The 16,816-nt window shown below is 34.1% G+C and overlaps 1 protein-coding gene across 7 annotated transcripts in view; it reads right to left on the minus strand.

The window, feature by feature from the left end:
* Positions 1-4,127: 4,127 nt before the first annotated feature.
* The window catches only part of PPP1R12A (protein phosphatase 1 regulatory subunit 12A), a 151,516-nt gene continuing 138,827 nt past the window's right edge, over positions 4,128-16,816 (minus strand). For 6 of the 7 annotated variants that reach the window (XM_002711361.5, XM_008256843.4, XM_002711360.5 and 3 more), the window contains 3 exons: positions 11,851-11,898; positions 8,983-9,033; positions 4,128-6,292 (listed from right to left, as the gene is read on the minus strand). In XM_002711361.5, the coding sequence (XP_002711407.1) occupies positions 6,206-6,292; positions 8,983-9,033; positions 11,851-11,898 (186 nt within the window). In that variant the 3' untranslated portion in view covers positions 4,128-6,205. Of the gene's footprint in view, positions 6,293-8,982; positions 9,034-9,750; positions 9,782-11,850; positions 11,899-16,816 lie in introns of all 7 variants that reach the window. The other variant, XM_017341997.3, reaches the window with a different exon arrangement.

Genomic DNA, 16,816 nt, shown 5'->3' on the forward strand with positions numbered 1-16,816 from the left:
TTCCCCTCTGACTTTCCTGCTACTGGTTCAGTAAAGCAAATACTATATGCTAGAGTTGCAATATAATGTGGGTAAAAATGAGACAGGCCAAAGACTTGCACTTCAGACAAAACAACAGGTCACAGATTACAGAACTCTTATGCAGAGTAACAATGTTAGTCTGACCTGAAGACTGACACATAGCACAGATGACTGTAGCATATTCTGAGAAGCACGATGCAAACTTTCACAGCATACAAAAATACTGACAACCCTGACATTCCGACAACTATGAATTTAAATAAAAATCAGAAATGTTGACTAGCAATTCTTCACAATTATTGAGTATTAATTAAAACATTAGCCTATACCTTCTCCCCTTTCTGTAGCAAATACATTGTGTGACGGCTATAACTCCCCTGTATTTCCCTCTCCAAGAACAGCTACTTGTGTTCATGAATGGATTAGACTCACAGGTCAATGTCCCCGTAATTCTTTAGGATACTGGCAGCATGGTTACAGAAATGCACTTTATTCATCTTTGCAATGGTTCAAAGTAGTCTTCCGAAATTTGTCTTTAAATACCTTTCACCCTTATTGGTCTCAGAGTGAAAATATATTTATGGTAAACAAGTAAATTATTCCAAAATTTTGCTTCAATACTTTCTAAGAATACTACTGAATCTTTAATTACGACAAGATGCTTGACACTACTGACACTTAGCAAATGAAACTGAGATTTATATCCAGATCTGACACATCCTAAAAGTCCACTGTGTCAAAGATTTATAAATAAGCATGGTGTAGGTTTTGCAAAGGTGTCTTCATGGATCTCTGATTCACTGTATGTATTAGACATTTAAAAAGTGAAGTCAGCTATACCTACTCAATAATGCTCTGGTCACAAGCTAAGACTTACAGTAACAAGTGAGGAAGTCATGGTACTGTCATCATTCTGTCTTATAAAGGCCTATTAGAAGTTTTGACTACTTTTTCTGGGGGAATGGCTGATATCTGAGCTCACATTAATAACATTTTTAGCTATTTTATGTATTTGGTATTCCAAACATATTGTGAGACTAAAGCCTGCCATTAAAATCATAGCACTATCGATACTGTCTGTTTTACTAGGGAATAAAAAAGGTTCTTAGGAATTGAGCTCTGATTAAAAAAATTTTTTTTAAAAATTTGAGATGCAGACAGTGAGTGAGCAAGCTCCCATTTGCTGGCTCACTCCCAGTGGAAGCCAGAAGAAAGGAACAGAGTGCAAGTCTTCCACCTGAGTGGCAGGAACCCAATTACTCAAGCCATCATGGTTGCTTCCCAGGGTCTGCAATAGAATGCTAGAATCAGGGGCTGGAGGAGGGTATGAACCCAGGCACTGTTATTTGTGGTGCACCTCTGAAATAACCATGTTTTGAAGAATGTAATGGGAATTTCTTTTTCATGCAAGTACATGAAATCTTTTACAAACTTATGATGGACTACTGGCCATAGTTAAAAAATTTGCACCAATCAGCTAGCTGCTTGAGTATTAGGACATTCATCAATATCAAAAAAGAAAAATATTTCAAACAATTAGAGAGAAAAGTGGTAGTTTAGCAATACTAATCCTAAGGAGAGAAATAAGAATTGAGGAGGTGCGGGGGCTGGCACTGTGATACAGTGGATTAAATCAGGAATTGCATCAATGCCACCCCATGTTGGAGCGTTGATTTGAGCCCTGTTGGCTCAACTTCTGACCCAGATCCCTGTTAATGTGCCTGGGAAAGGAGCCCTTGTCATCCATATGGGGGACCTGCAGGGAGTTCTGGGCTTCTGGTCATTCCCAGTAGTTATGGCCATTTGGGGACTGAACCAGTGGATGAAGATCTCTTTCTCTATGTCACTCTTCCTTACAAATAATAAATAAATATTTTAAAAAAAATTTAGGAGGTTTGAAGGTGAGGATTTGGGGTTAGAGAATGCTAGATGTTTATGAAAATGAAATTTTGTGCTACAAAGCAACTAACCTGAAACTCAAATAAGCATAAGAAAGAAGAAACACTATCATCAAAGATTATCAAATATTTTAAGCATAAACATACAAAATAACTCATAGGTAACTTACATACTTTCACAAAGTGGTATAGAGAAATAGCCCTGGCTTTTGAGAACTGAAAGAAAAAAAAAGAAAAAAAAAAAAAAAAAAAGAAAACCAACAATGAAAACAGCCACTCAGTTTTACTGACTTCTGCATTATACTAGGCTTTTGATGATTAAGTAATTAATAACTTGTAAAAGTTAACATTCTCGGTGGTAAAGTGGAGATATAGTCTATTTATCTAGATTGTCTTAAGAATAAATGAGATATGCTACTGAAACAGATTCTTATTCATAAGAAAAACTGAGCAAGAGGAAGGGGACAAAAAGTCAATTCCATTTCTTTCATTACTAATCTCTCAGACTTGGTATACAAATACCAAGTACCTGCCCTATTAGCTATATATTATCAATAACAAAATCTGCTAATATTGTTCATTTCTTCAAACATATCTTTAGCTTTTCAAAAATATAAGCTTAGTTACTGTGATGCCAACACTTCCTGGAATTTAAGCAATAACATGTTGATAGCCTGCTCAAAAAAGCTTACTTCTAATAAATGTCAGAAAGCTTTTAATAATACTTTGAAATTACAGTACTAAGATACAATTCATTATGTTATCTTATTACATAAATAGATTCTTAAACCTCTGGCTCCTATGTTTTCATAAAAGATTGAGTACTTTGTAACAGTCATTTTTTTAGGCATGGGTCAGCACAGATACTCTGTGTTACTCACCTAAGAGAAAGAACACTATATATTTACATATCAATAATCCCAAATAATCTTCCCAAATTCAAAGTTATTGAGACAAAAAATAAGAAACTAATATTTAATCCTAAATCCAATGCTTTTTGGATGGCAGCATGTAAATGACGCCTCTTCAATAAACATACTCAGACACATAGAGAGATCACACAGTCATACAGTATAAAACATAAAACATCACAGAAAAAAACAGCCTATCAGCCAGCTTTCAACTCTGCAACAAAGGCTTTAATTAACAAGAGAAGGCTAATGGATAGTTAATAATTGTTAATGGAGTTTGCTCTGTAGACTGCTTATAACAACAATGTGAAGGACAATGTACAAATCTACAAAGTTATTATGTCCTATAAGAAATACAAATTCCTGGTTTGGAGAAAAGAATTGGCCCTTTAGATATTTTCTTCCTTCAACAGACTCAGTGAGTGCTGACACTGGGTGTCATGACAGTCTCACAGAAAGCAGGAAACATTAATTGGTAATAAACTCTTTAAGAATAAAGTAACCTAATGGGATAGTGAGTATCCGATTTACTTTTTCATATGTATACTCTCCTAGATAGTTCCATAGCTGCTTTTCATTTGCCTTTCAGTAATTTGCATATGAAATGCTTTTTTAAAAATGGAGGACAATCCCTTCTCAGCCTTTTGACTAACATCAAGCGTAAAAATGTAGGACATACATTCTGTGAGCAGGAACAGAAGTATTGCAAATAGAAAGAAATGACAGAATTCAATCCTTGTTGGATCAATTTAGCTAAAAATATGCTAACTACAAGTCATCTACCAAAATTTTAAAATCAAAAGTGCCTCTTAACTAATTACAGTTGTATTAGTTGATTGACACTTGGAAAAATCTAAGTTGGAGAAAGATCTATAAGTAAATTTTACATTCCAGGGTATCACTAAACATATGTATGCAGCTACTAAAAATAAAAACTTTATTTTTAAAAAACCACTAGATGTTTATGAAAACAAAATTTTGTGCTACAAAGCAACTAACCTGAAATTCAATGTTATCACTATTTTAACCCACTTGTGATCATAAAAAACTAGTTCTCAGATTCTGCATACAGAGAGCTTTATGTAAAATATATAAACATTTGTCCAAATTGGTACACATATTGCATAAATATGGCAATTAAGATTTACAGATGTGCATATACAATGCTGTGCAAATTATCACAGTATTACAATTGCAAAAATTATTCAAACTGGTATCCAAGTAAAGCAATTAGTGAAAAAATACCCATGCAGAACAAAATTTAGAACATCTTCATTAAAAGTTCACACATTTAAAATAGTTTTATTCATTTTATTTGTATATGTCAAAATACATTTTTATTTCCAAAATAGTGGGTTTTGCAACTAGTTTCATGCAGAAACAAGGTCTGCTCAATACTACCAATAAATTCAATATAGCACAGTAGCTGTTCAGTTTTAGATACAAAGAATAAATAACCTAAATACAAAACACTAAAATATTAGAAACATGTATTTAATCATTCTTCACAGGCATCCAAACTTCACAAATATAAACCATAGCATGCCTAACTGTTGTGCAACCAGAACATGTTGCAGTCACTCAAACTGATCAATTATCTGTATATTTTACCTCCACATAAGAGCATGGAAATTCTCCATATTCAGACCCACCATTCATACAGTTCAAATATAACCAAAAATAAAATTCCCACAACTATCCTTGTACCTTTAAAATCAAGAATCCTGAGCTTGGTAGTAAGAGCATAACCTTATATCTTCATAAAACCAATCAACAAAGAGAGGACTTAAAATCCTGCTTACCAAAACACCCTTCCCCCAATCCCAAAGTAATCTAAAATAGGCAGTAGAACACAATGACCTTTTAAAATGAAGGGGTACAAATTCACATTTAATATAGTATACAATACAATCAATAATACAATCAGCTACTATAAGCTTTACAATGTACAATTTATTCAAATGGCTGAACTGTTCAGTGGTTAAGGAGACAGTTATGTGCCAGAAAGATGTGATACTTTTTGCATGGTTTAATGAAAATATAAAAGCTATTTGTCCAAATAAAAGCCATCTTCACTATGTACTTTTTTTCCCTTAAAAAAAGGCCACTGAAATGTATAAAATGGTCTGAACATGATGGTGGTATCAAAGTCGATGCCTCTTCACATGGCAATAACAGTGCATTTAACATTAACTCACGGGTTAAATCTGCAAATAATTTCATAGCATTACTTTGGCTAGCACAACAGTTTTAGACAGCACTCAGATAAATATAGTCATGTGAAATGTGAAGCATTTATCTTATGCAACTTTAATTATGGTTGAATATTATCAAATAAAAACAATAAAACTAAAAGCACTTTACAGTAGAAAAGTTTTGTAAAGATAGGACTCCACATAATGTGTAACTTTTAAAGTCTTTATATCACATTGTAATCAAAGTTTGTTTTTTAACACTATGATGGAGTAGCCTACTTTGCATCAACAGACATTTGAAATAAGAAAATAGTCAAGCATGCCATGTGGTGTTCTAAAAATCAAAATACACTTATTTATATATACAGCATCACTCAGTACCTGCTAAAATGAATGTGACGATTACAGAATCTAACATCTTATACTACAATAATAAAAAACAAACAAAAAGTGACCAATGAAGGCAGAAAATAGGACTTAAAGATCTAATCTCAATTGACTTTAAAGCATTCATATAAGAAATAAATGCATATTGCACAAACAGTGAAAGCAAATGTTCCACCAAGCAGTTCAGTTCCAGGTGGTAGACAACACAGCAAAAGTCTAATACATGACAAAAATCTCAGAAGAATAAGTGTTCTTTGTAAATGAAAAAGCTATGAAAACATAGAAGACTGCCACATGAAGAGTTAAAAGGAAAAAATACAAACCCAAACTTAGATGTAAAGCAAAAAAAAAAAAATTAAATATCAGAAAACTGGAAACTGTGGCACATCAAAAAATGCTGAATAACTGTCTTCTGTGAGAGCTGGAAGTTTTTGTTGACACAAAGTATTTATGTACAACTAAGGCTTACTGGTTAAATATCTGAGGCATATCTGGCCTTGAACACTTTCCTTATATGCTGGAGCTGTAAACAAGTTTTCTCAGTCATTAAAAAAAAATCTCAGCAGCTGCATTAAGATGAAACAATGGTCTTGATAAAAAAAAAAGAAAAAATAACCACCAACCCCCCAAAAAATTAAAAAAAGAAAAAAAAAAAAGAAAAATCCTAGATAAGAGGGTATTTGGCAGGATATCCGAAAATGACAGTCTCCAAGGAGTCTTCCAAGGCTTCCAGTGACTGCCAATTATGGTCCACTGGGTTACCAATATGTGCAATTCCTGCTGCCTTTTTTTTTTATTTGGAAAGTTTGCTTATTACTCTGATCAAGGCCCCATTTTCATCCTTTAACCTCTGGTTGTCTGCTTTTAGGTCTGGTAACATCTATGAGGGAGGAAAATAGAAAAAAAGTTTTACTTCAACAAAAATATAAAGCATTATTGTTAATAAATGTTATATTTTCATCACAAAACACATGGTCAAGCTTTGTATAAGTCATATATATATCCATAAATATTTCTAAAGTGTAAAATCATGTATCAGGAAGAAAAAAAAACTCAACCTTATTTGTGAAGGCTGATTGGTTTAATAAGTGATAGAATGGAAGATTTATTCTTTCAAAGCCATCCATTAAAATTTACAAAAATCAGTTGAATTTGACTTAGAAGCACACCATATTAGTGGCCAAGAAACAAAGCTGTTTTGTTAAGATAGACTCTTAAAAAGGAGTTCCTTTATTGTTCCTAAAAAGCATTTTGCTTTATATAAACCATCATACTTTTGTTACTTGTCCAAATTGTTAGATATTCACCTATAAGACCTAAATTTAAGTACCTAGTATATACCATGTGTGTTCCAAGATAGGTGCCAATAAGCAACTACTGCTGGTGCCAGTGCTGTGGCACAGCAGGTTAATGCCCTGGCCTAAAGCGCTGACATCCCATATGGGCACTGGTTCAAGACCCAGCTGCTCCACTTCTGATCCAGCTTTCTGCTATGGCCTGGGAAAGCAATAGAGGATGGCCTAACTCGTTGGGCCCCTGCACCCACTTGGGAGACCTCGAAGAGGCTCTTGGTTCCTGGCTTTGGATTGGCGCAGCTCCAGCCGTTGCGGCCATCTGGGGAGTGAACCATCAGATGGAAGACCTCTCTCTCTCTCTCTGTCCCTCCTATCTCTGTAAATACAGACTTTCAAATAAAAAAAGATAATTTTTAACCTTAAATATTAAGTCTTTATCTACAAAAATATCCTAACACAGAAAATAACTAATATTTAAAACAAACAGAAAAGCGTACTCTCATATTTTATAAACAAATCAACTCAATTTCCTGTGGTTTTACAGATAATTTAAAGGATAGGGTAGAAATTTACAAGTTAACTGAATTTTCTACCAAGAATGATTAAAATTTCAAGTGTTCTACCAGCTTCACTAAAAAATGGAATAGATTATTTTGGACTTTAAACTATTGCTTCCAAAATATTTGGTCCTTCCTCCTCAGTTTTCAGAAATGTACTAGATGACCTAATTAGATAAAAGTAAAAATTCTTACTTGCAGAATTATCATAAGCAAGATCTTTTAGCGTTTAATTTTATCTGGATACAATCAACCTTTTTCAGAATGTTTGGATAAAATAACCTGAAATTTGCCTGTTAGGGTATCTCTAATATAGAACTAAATGAATATAAACTAAAATTTTTCTGACTGAAAAGGGCATTATTTTGAAAAAGAGATAAAGTGTGCTTAATCTTCAGTTTCAAAAATAATATAAAATGCTACACTGTTTATGTTCCATTTTCTTCTTAGTAAAGAACTGTACAAATTAGCTATATTTTGATATCTACAGTATTTGTAGAGCTAAAAATGTGCACAAGCTTTACACGAATGCAGGTAAGTCTTAAATTTCTTAAGTCATTTCCTAACTTTATTGTATTTTATTAGCTGCAATATATAATTAGTGAAACTTTCTAACATTCTGAGAAGCCATGCACAATGGGAGTTACATGATAAGTTTCAGACACAATGGCATTAATTTGTAAAAGTAAGCTCTTACTCATAAAAAACACACTTACTAATATAAAAACACCTGCCTGGCTCTAGCAAGAAGGAATGATGAACTATAAATTATAGGTTCACAGACTGCAGTTGCCTACAGAACCCTGAGTGCTTGGCTACCACTCTTGTCAAGGCCCTATTCTCAGTCAGCAGTTGCTCATTTAACTTTCTCAGAGTTTGAATTTGCTTTATTTGTTGCAGGTTCTGCAGGAATCAGAACATAAAGAAACAGGAACAAAAAATAAGAAAATGGATAAGAGTACAGTAAGAATATAGTAATGAATATAAGAAGGAAAAAATTAAATCTTTAAAAAATAACCCAAAAGATTCAGAACTGTAAGTAATATATTCTTAAAATTTCATTTCAAAGTAAACAATACAAGCAAAATCCAACAGTTTTGTCTCCAATCTTGAAAGCTATTGAATCAGAATGCTTTACTAATAAACAACTCAGCAATAATACATAAAAATCTTGAACTTCTAAGTTCATGGGCATAATTTTCTATGCATTAGTTAATTCATAAAATGCAATAAAGGTAATTCAGGCAAAAAATGTGATGAGAGGTAATTACTTTTTTTTTTTTTTTTACTGCAAATAGTGTTCAGCATTCAGAACAAGTAATTATTTCCACAGGAATGCAGAATTAGATAAAATACAGTTCTGCCTATCTACTCTTCTAACATCTTTTACTTTCAAAGTAGAACATATTATGCCCCCTCTACCATTTAAATATAAGAGTAGATAGAAATGGGAATAAATATAAATTCTATATCTTATAATCATTACCATCTAATTTTTCTATACTTGAACATCAAAAGTACTACTCATATTGATTATCAAAATGATTTAGGTTTTAAATCCTCTTCTAGTTCACTAACACCTGGATTTAGGAAGAAAGAGAAGTACAAGATATAGACAGCTAATAATTTGGGTAACCCGCTTTGACAACAATTAATGTAAACAATATTTATAGTAGTTATTTTGAAATTTAAGTTCATAAAATGCACTGCTTACTTACTTTAAGCTCTTCTTCCATTTCAGATATTCTTCTTTCTAGAGCTCTTCGTTCCTAGATCAATTTAAGGTTCCAATATTAGTTATATAATTATTAAATTCTTAAGTATTCTCTATATTGTGAAATAAAATTAAAGATCAAATCAGGAGCAGTGTAGAGAAAGATGTGATGTCAGTGATGTGTAAAGAGCTTTCCAAAATTTGAGCATAATAAATGTGAATACCTTTATTTTTATTTTTATAAGCTTTTAAATTAAAGCTTGACTTTCTGGTAAGAGGCTACATAATGAGTTCAAAGTATTTCTTTTTGATCACATAATACTCAGGATAGAGTAAACCAAGTCTCAAGACTAAAGATTGTATAGAAAAGAAAAAAAAAACAACTCACACAAAGATGCAATTATACTACAGTGATAGAAGCAGAAAAGCATGAAGCGAACATGCCTAAAATGTGTACTTTACAATTTGAAAAGATTCTAAGAGAAGCTCAATTCCTCCACCCACACTGTTTACTAGCCATTATTTTTCTAATTGACTTTACAGCTTTGTACTTAGTTTGACACTGTGTGTAGCATTAATGCGGTGAATCTAATGGAGAAGCAACTGTGGCATTTATTTTAAACTCATTTCAAAGAGTGACAGGCAAAGCCAACATACAATACATTACTGCAGTGTACTGTTTTATTTTCTCTTAAATGATAAGCATCCTAGAGTGTTATGCAAAAAAGCAAGCAGCAGTAAATGATCAGCTGTAAAACTGGTTAGGTCATACCGCCCAGAAGATACTGACTCTTGCCGGTCACCTTTCAGATACAAACCATTTACATTTAGTTTAATCACACTGAAACTATTTCCAAGACATTCTTTCCCAGATTAATAATTAATGTAGATATTTAGTAAAGCAGTACATTTACTGTAAAAGTCAATGTTTTCAGGGTATATGATTTTATAAAATAGATGGAATCCAACTGATAGTCTTATAAGTACCATGTTACTCTAATATTAGCATGCTTAAACATTATTATATAGACAAAATGTTATTTTCTATAAAAAAAACTTTTAGTTAAAAACATAGTCGTGACAAATTCATACAAAGCCACTGTACTTCTCAAAATGATACCACACAGAGTGTCATATTTGATTATCACAACTTTGTGAAAGAGCAGAAACAAAACATTTCTTCTTTCCCCTATGAGCCTCAACTGTTTTGGGAGCATTCAAGATTTTAACTTCGTGGTAAGGCAATACAAGAACACTATACTCAATTGCCTCATCCTATTGGCTCAATGAAACTGAGAACTGTAAAACTGTAGCTAATTTCTTGTGTTGGACAAATAAACTTATTAACATTAAAAAGAACAGGTAAGAGAAAATGCACAGGCCAAGTGTATGCCTGATATACAGAGAATGCTGTTAGCAGTTATTATTAATACTAGTTATCAATGACTAGGAAATTGAGAGTAGTTCAGCTACTTTGTGATTTTTCTGCATTTGACAAGCAGAAAAAGGTCAGCTGAGAACGTCAGAATACAAATCTATGTGTATTGTGTGTGGTGTATTAAGCCTCGGAAAAAAGGAAATGTAGCAAAATATCAGTTATCTCTATGTGACAGATACAGATGATTTTATATTCGCTTCACTTGCTAAAATTTTTGCAATAAACATACTTTCATAAGAAAAATATAAAAATTTAAAAATGTGATTGTGTCTCAAAAATAAATGTGATTGAATATATTTTATTTTCTTTCATTTATGATACCAGAGATTTTTACTATTTTTGTATATCTTGGAGATGTCAGTAACAATTACATAATAGCATATAATAATTAGCATTAAATTTAATAAATGGTTCTATATTTTTAGTAATTATTAGTTACATACATTTTTAAAAAATGGCTTGGAATACTAATTTTTAACACTTGCTGAAATCATAATGGTATCTATTGCATGGGATAGTAGAATACATAGGACATTAAAAGACAGTATTTTTCCATTCTGTATCATTCTGTATTTTTTACCACTTCTTTTTTTGGGTGAAAAAGGCAAACTGATTATTTTAAGAACAGAATGGAAGAAAAATGTTTTTAGATTAACTACTCCTGATTAATTATTCTTTAACCTAGATCATAGCTACCCAATGTAATTTCTTCTCTGGTCGAAACCTCACAAGTCTAGCCACTTAGCTGCATTACAGATACTCTTAAAGTACTTCTCCTGTGCTGTTAGAGCAGTTAAACATTTTCAACTGCTCAGCCTAAACTTGTTGAGTTACTCCTGTGGCAACTTCCAGGTCCCTGAGCAATAATAGTAAGTGGAGAGAAATACAAGTGAACATTATCACGGCCAATACAAAATTGCAGAAGAACTTAAACTGACATAAAAAATTTCTTGTAATCAATTAAAAAACCCTATTCAATACTCAATATTAAAATATTAATCTAAATTTTAAAGAAGTTTGAAAATTTGATGACTTCAGATTTAAAATTTTTATTTCAAGAAATAAATGTATATATGATTAAAATGTTTTTGGTATATAACTACTGAAAGTCAAAGTGAGATAAATGGCATTCCAAAAGTATCAGATTTACTAACACAATGTGTACATTTAAGAATCAAAGCAAGATAGTATTTTTAAAAACTCCTTACAAGAATAATAAATTTTATTTAAGGCCATTTGATATCTGGAGATATTCCATAGAACTTTATAAAGAAGTGAAATTATGTAACAAATTCATTAAATAAGTAATGATTTAAAACAATTGAAACTATAATCATAAGAACAAGAAAACAGAAAACAAAAAAACCTACCACTGCTTCTAAAAAAACACTAAAGGGGAAAAACAATAACTTATTCAGTAAGATGGATACTTACCCTTTTTTCCATTTCCAATAGTGACCTATCTGCAAACCTTTCTTGTCTCTGCAACAAAGCATCAAAGTATAAAAGGGATTTAAGTGCAATAAAGATTGGGGGTGGGAGGAACCATAGTAACTTCTAAAAAATTCATTTTTATTTATTTGAAAGGTGGAGTGACATTGCCGGTTCATTTCCCCAAATGACCACAACAGCCAGGACTGAGGTTAAGCTGAAGCTAGGAACCTGACTGCACCCAGATCTCCCACATGGGTGGCAGAGGCTCAAGTATCTGAGCCATCATCTGCTGCATTAGTAAGAAGCTGAGGTGGGACTAGATCCCAGGTAGATTCCAAGCACTCCTATACGGGATGTGAGTGTCTCAAACAGCACCTTAACCAAATGTACCACAAGGCCAGTCTCTGTGGAAACTCTTAAGGGTATTAAAACAAATCATAACATTCATAAAGAGCAATACACAAGTATGAGGACAGAAAAGAGAAAACAGGATTTACATTGAAATAAAAAGTATAAGGAATGTTTAGAAATAGAATGATCTCAACTGGCGCTGCGGCTCACTTGGCTAATCCTCCGCCTGTGGCACCGGCACCCTGGTTCTAGTCCCAGTTGGGACGCTGGATTCTGTCCTGGTTGCTCCTCTTCCAGTCCAGCTCTCTGCTGTGGCCCTGGAAGGCAGTGGAGGATGGCCCAAGTGCTTGGGCCCTGCACCCGCATGGGAGACCAGGAGGAAGCATCTGGCTCCTGGCTTCGGATTGGCACAGCTCTGGCCGTAGTGGCCATTTGTGGGGTGAACCAACGGAAGGAAGACCTTTCTCTCTCTCACTGTCTAACTCTGCCTGTCAAATAAATAAATAAATAAATAAATAATTAAATAAATAGAATGGTCTCACAGCTCTCATTTTATGGTCTCACTTTTCCCCAGGTATTTTTCAGTTTAGTTGGTGGTGAAGATAGGTGAGTACTGTGGAACAAAAACATCTGAGTTTTCCATCAGATGCTCAAGTTCTCCCCTTTCTTGCAGCACTGGGAATGGCTAATAAGAAATGTATTTGTTACCAAGTTGAGTGATTTTGAATCTATGTAGCCAAGAGCAGTACATTGGCTTTTTTGTTGTCTCCTAAAGCTATCTTAATCTTGGCTCACTCTTGGAGTTTTCTGTTCCAATCATCTGTGATCCAGAATCAGCAAGAAGGTTCACTTCTATGAAATTCTAGCTTTACAGCTTTCTTCCCTGTGTACGCTCGGTTCTCTCATTTTATCTGCTTTCTGTATTAATTCAAAGTTGATAAAATCCTGAGATCTAAGTCTGGCTTAGGAGGGTGGGAAAGCCCCTGGGGTTTTAAGTTACATGTTAGATCCTATATTTGAGAGTTCAGTATCTAGATATTCAGCTGAGGTCCAGTTAAAAACATGTGGTATCTTGAATCTTATTTATACTGACCTTTGTACAAACACCTCCCTTGGGATTTCTGGTTAATTTGCTGAAATGAACCCATTAAATGACTCTTCCTCAAAAACCAATTTGCTGAATATCCAGTTTTACTAATTTATTAACAATAGCTTTTGACATCTTTAGCAAGAGAACTATTTTGTGGCTACTCACTATGAAATATGTTTCTTCATCTACTAAGCAAAATTTCACTGTTTAATCTAGAAATATTTCTTTACATAATTTTTTTTTGCCAACCCTTTCAGCATTCACATTTTAGTATCATTAGCAGTTGTAAACAAGTTACCTAAAGTTTTTTTTTTTAAGAGATTCATTTTTTTTACCTATTTGAAAGGCAAAGTGAGAAGGACAGGGAAAGGAGGAGGGGGAGAAATAATGGGAGGCCAGGTTGAAGCCAAGAGCCAGGAATTCCATTTAGGTTTCCCAAGTGGGTGGCAGGAACCAAAGTATTTGGGCTATCATCTGCTGCTCCCCCCTCCTCCCCCATCTCCCACCAGGTGCATCAGCAGGAAACTGGATTAGGAATAGAAGCAGCTAGAGCAATGCCATCACATATAAGTCAACAAATGTTAGATGGGAAAAAGAGTATTCTCCTGGAGAGTTTTCTAAAATAAGAGTATTTTAGCAATTTTATGATTTGTTTGCTAATTTCACAGGTAAAAAAATCAATTTCAGACTAGTCAATAATTTTATTTAGTTTAATATTTTTGTTATACATTCTACTCAAGGTTATGAAAATCATAATTAGTAAGTCTGGTGAACTTGGTGTATTTTCTTCTCTTGGATACTATACAGTAAGGATGGTAGCTGGGCTAAAGCAGGTTTCAAGAATTACAGGCTCTTGCAGTTAAATACTATCAAACAGATTCAAACTTCAAGACTAATTCTTAACAGGATGAATTTTTCCTTGAAAAAAATCCTATGCAACTATCAAAACTGCTACTGTTATATATATTTATGAATAATTATGGAAGCAATTAATGCTAAAAAAGTAAAAAATCAGGTGGGAGAATTCACAGATTTAACTGCTCAGGATAAATGCTCTTCAAACTAGATTTCAAAAGTTTAATATTCACCAGTTTTATTTTTATGAAATATCCTTCTCATTATAAATTCAGCATTATGGATATGATATTCAGAGTGACTGACAAAGCAGAGGCTGTCTTACTTGTTTCTCAAAAATTGGTACTTGACCCACAGAAAGCTTTCTGTAGGTTATCAAGTGACATACAAGCAGGACCACATTCAGGTAACAGGATCGTGAGCACAAACAAGGGGCTCTATCCTGGCTAGTAAATGGCTGAATCTTCAACTCCCCTCTCTTTGCAGGGTTTGAATGAGAGACATAAAGGATGAATTAGACAACAATAAGGTTGGCAAAGGAAACACAAAGGCAGTAAGTAGTGGAGACAGAGACTAGCTGAGTCATCATGACAGAACACTATCACAGAACTGGACATCACACTTAGAAAACATGACCAAATTTTGAGAGCTGCAATTATGTTCAGTGATCATGTTATGAAACTTCCATGTATGGAATCTCATTTTAAGTTACCTGTGGAACCTCAAGGATGATAATGTTCCAGTTTATCATGAAGCCTGAGTGGAAGTCAGTAGTTTTTACAACATATGAAGTTTTTATGACACGGTGCAACATGTTCTTGTTCTGCTAAATTTTACTCTTCTGTGTATATTTAGAGCAAACTCTCACCAGCTAAAGGAATCTAAGTCTTTTCAACCTCATAAGGTTATCCTGATTCTTTGAACTTTTAACACAGCATCTACTGTGCAAGATAAATACTTTACAACACAACAGTGGTTAATAAAAGAAAAAATGATCTGGTAACAAGCTCAAAATAGAGAGTGAATTTTTAAAAAGAAAAAGGTGAGTGTAGAAGACTGACCAAAAAAAGTGTATAGTCCCATTTATAGAACTGGATACGTCATTTTGGATCAATGCTTTCAAGCTGAATAGAAATTGTGCTGTAAAATGCTAGCAAGTCCCATGTTAACCTTGTTCTCTTAAAAATTACAGTATCTTTAGAGCTTTTACATATTTAGACATGTATAATCTTTAAGATGTGTACATTTCACTGGTCACAAATCTTTTTGAAGAAGAAAGAGGACAAGATATGCCTATTAATGTCGCCCAGAATTGGTGTTAAACAGAAAATGAGGTTGGAAAACAGTTCTGAGATCACACAAACTATAGATCATATGTATAAAGTTTTGAGTTTTGTTTGGCTATTCCAATTTTGTTGTTTAAAATTGTGCTCTCTGGCCGGTGCTGTGGCATAGCAGGCTAAGCCTTTGCCTATGCTGTTGGTATCCCATGTGGACGCCGGTTCATGTCCTGGTTGCTTCTCTTTCAATCCAGCTCTCTGCTTTTGGCCTAGGAAAGCAATGGAAGATGGCCCAAGTACTTAGGTCCCTGTACCTGCGTGAGAGAACCTGAAGAAGCTCCTGGATCCTGCCTTCGGATTGGCTCAGCTCCAGCTGTTGCCGCCATTTGGAGAGTGAACCAGTGGATGAAAGACCTTTCTCTCTGTCTTTTCCCTCTCTCTCTATAACTCTACCTCTCAAATAAATAAATACAATATTTAAAAAAAATTGTGCTCTCTAGTTTGCTACATAGAAGGAAGTTATAAATGGAGTTAAGATTAAAATTATCTTCTTTTAACACTATTATAATCAAATCACCTTTACTTGAACAAACAGGAGATAATCATACGTAAACATTATTGCAAGAAATGTTTATGGTTTTAAAAGATCATAATGCTTTCAATGCTTTAGCACATTTGATATGCTGGAAATATGCATTTAAATCCTTCATGTGGGGCTGTTATAGTGGGTAAAGCCACTGCCTGTGTCACCAGTTCACATCCTGGCTGCTCCACTTCCAATCAAGCTCCCTACTAATGTGCCTGGGAAAGTGGCGTAGGATGGCCCAAGTGCTTGCGTTCCTGCACCCACATGGCAGATGGGAATGAAGCTCCTCGTTGTTGGCTTTGGAATGGTCCAGCTCCAGCTGTTGTGGACATTTGGGGAGTGAACCAGTAAAAAGAAGACCTCTCTCTTTCTCTCCCTCTCTCTATGTAACTCTGCCTTTCAAATAAATAAATAAAATCTTAAAAAAAATCCTTCATGTACTGTAAAATAGGTATAAAAAGTTTAAAAAGTTTTGACTTCTATATTCTTAACTTTTACATATTTTGTATTTTTTTTAAAGATTTTTATTTATTTCAAAGGCAGAGTTATAGAGAGGCAGTGGCAGAGAGAGAGAGGACTTTCATCCACTGGTTCACTCCTCAGATGGCTGCAATGGCTGGAGCTGTGCTGATCTGAAGCCAGGAGCTTCTTCCAGGTCTCCCAAATGGGTGCGGGGGCCCAAGGACTTAGGCCATCTTCTACTGCTTTCCCAGGCCATTGCAGAGAGCTGGATCAGAAGTGGAGCAGCCGGGACTTGAACTGGTGCCCATATGGGATTCTGGCACTTAAGGCGGCAGCTTTACC

Source organism: Oryctolagus cuniculus, chromosome 11 (assembly GCF_964237555.1).
Source record: "Oryctolagus cuniculus chromosome 11, mOryCun1.1, whole genome shotgun sequence".
Taxonomy (NCBI): Eukaryota; Metazoa; Chordata; class Mammalia; order Lagomorpha; family Leporidae; genus Oryctolagus; species Oryctolagus cuniculus.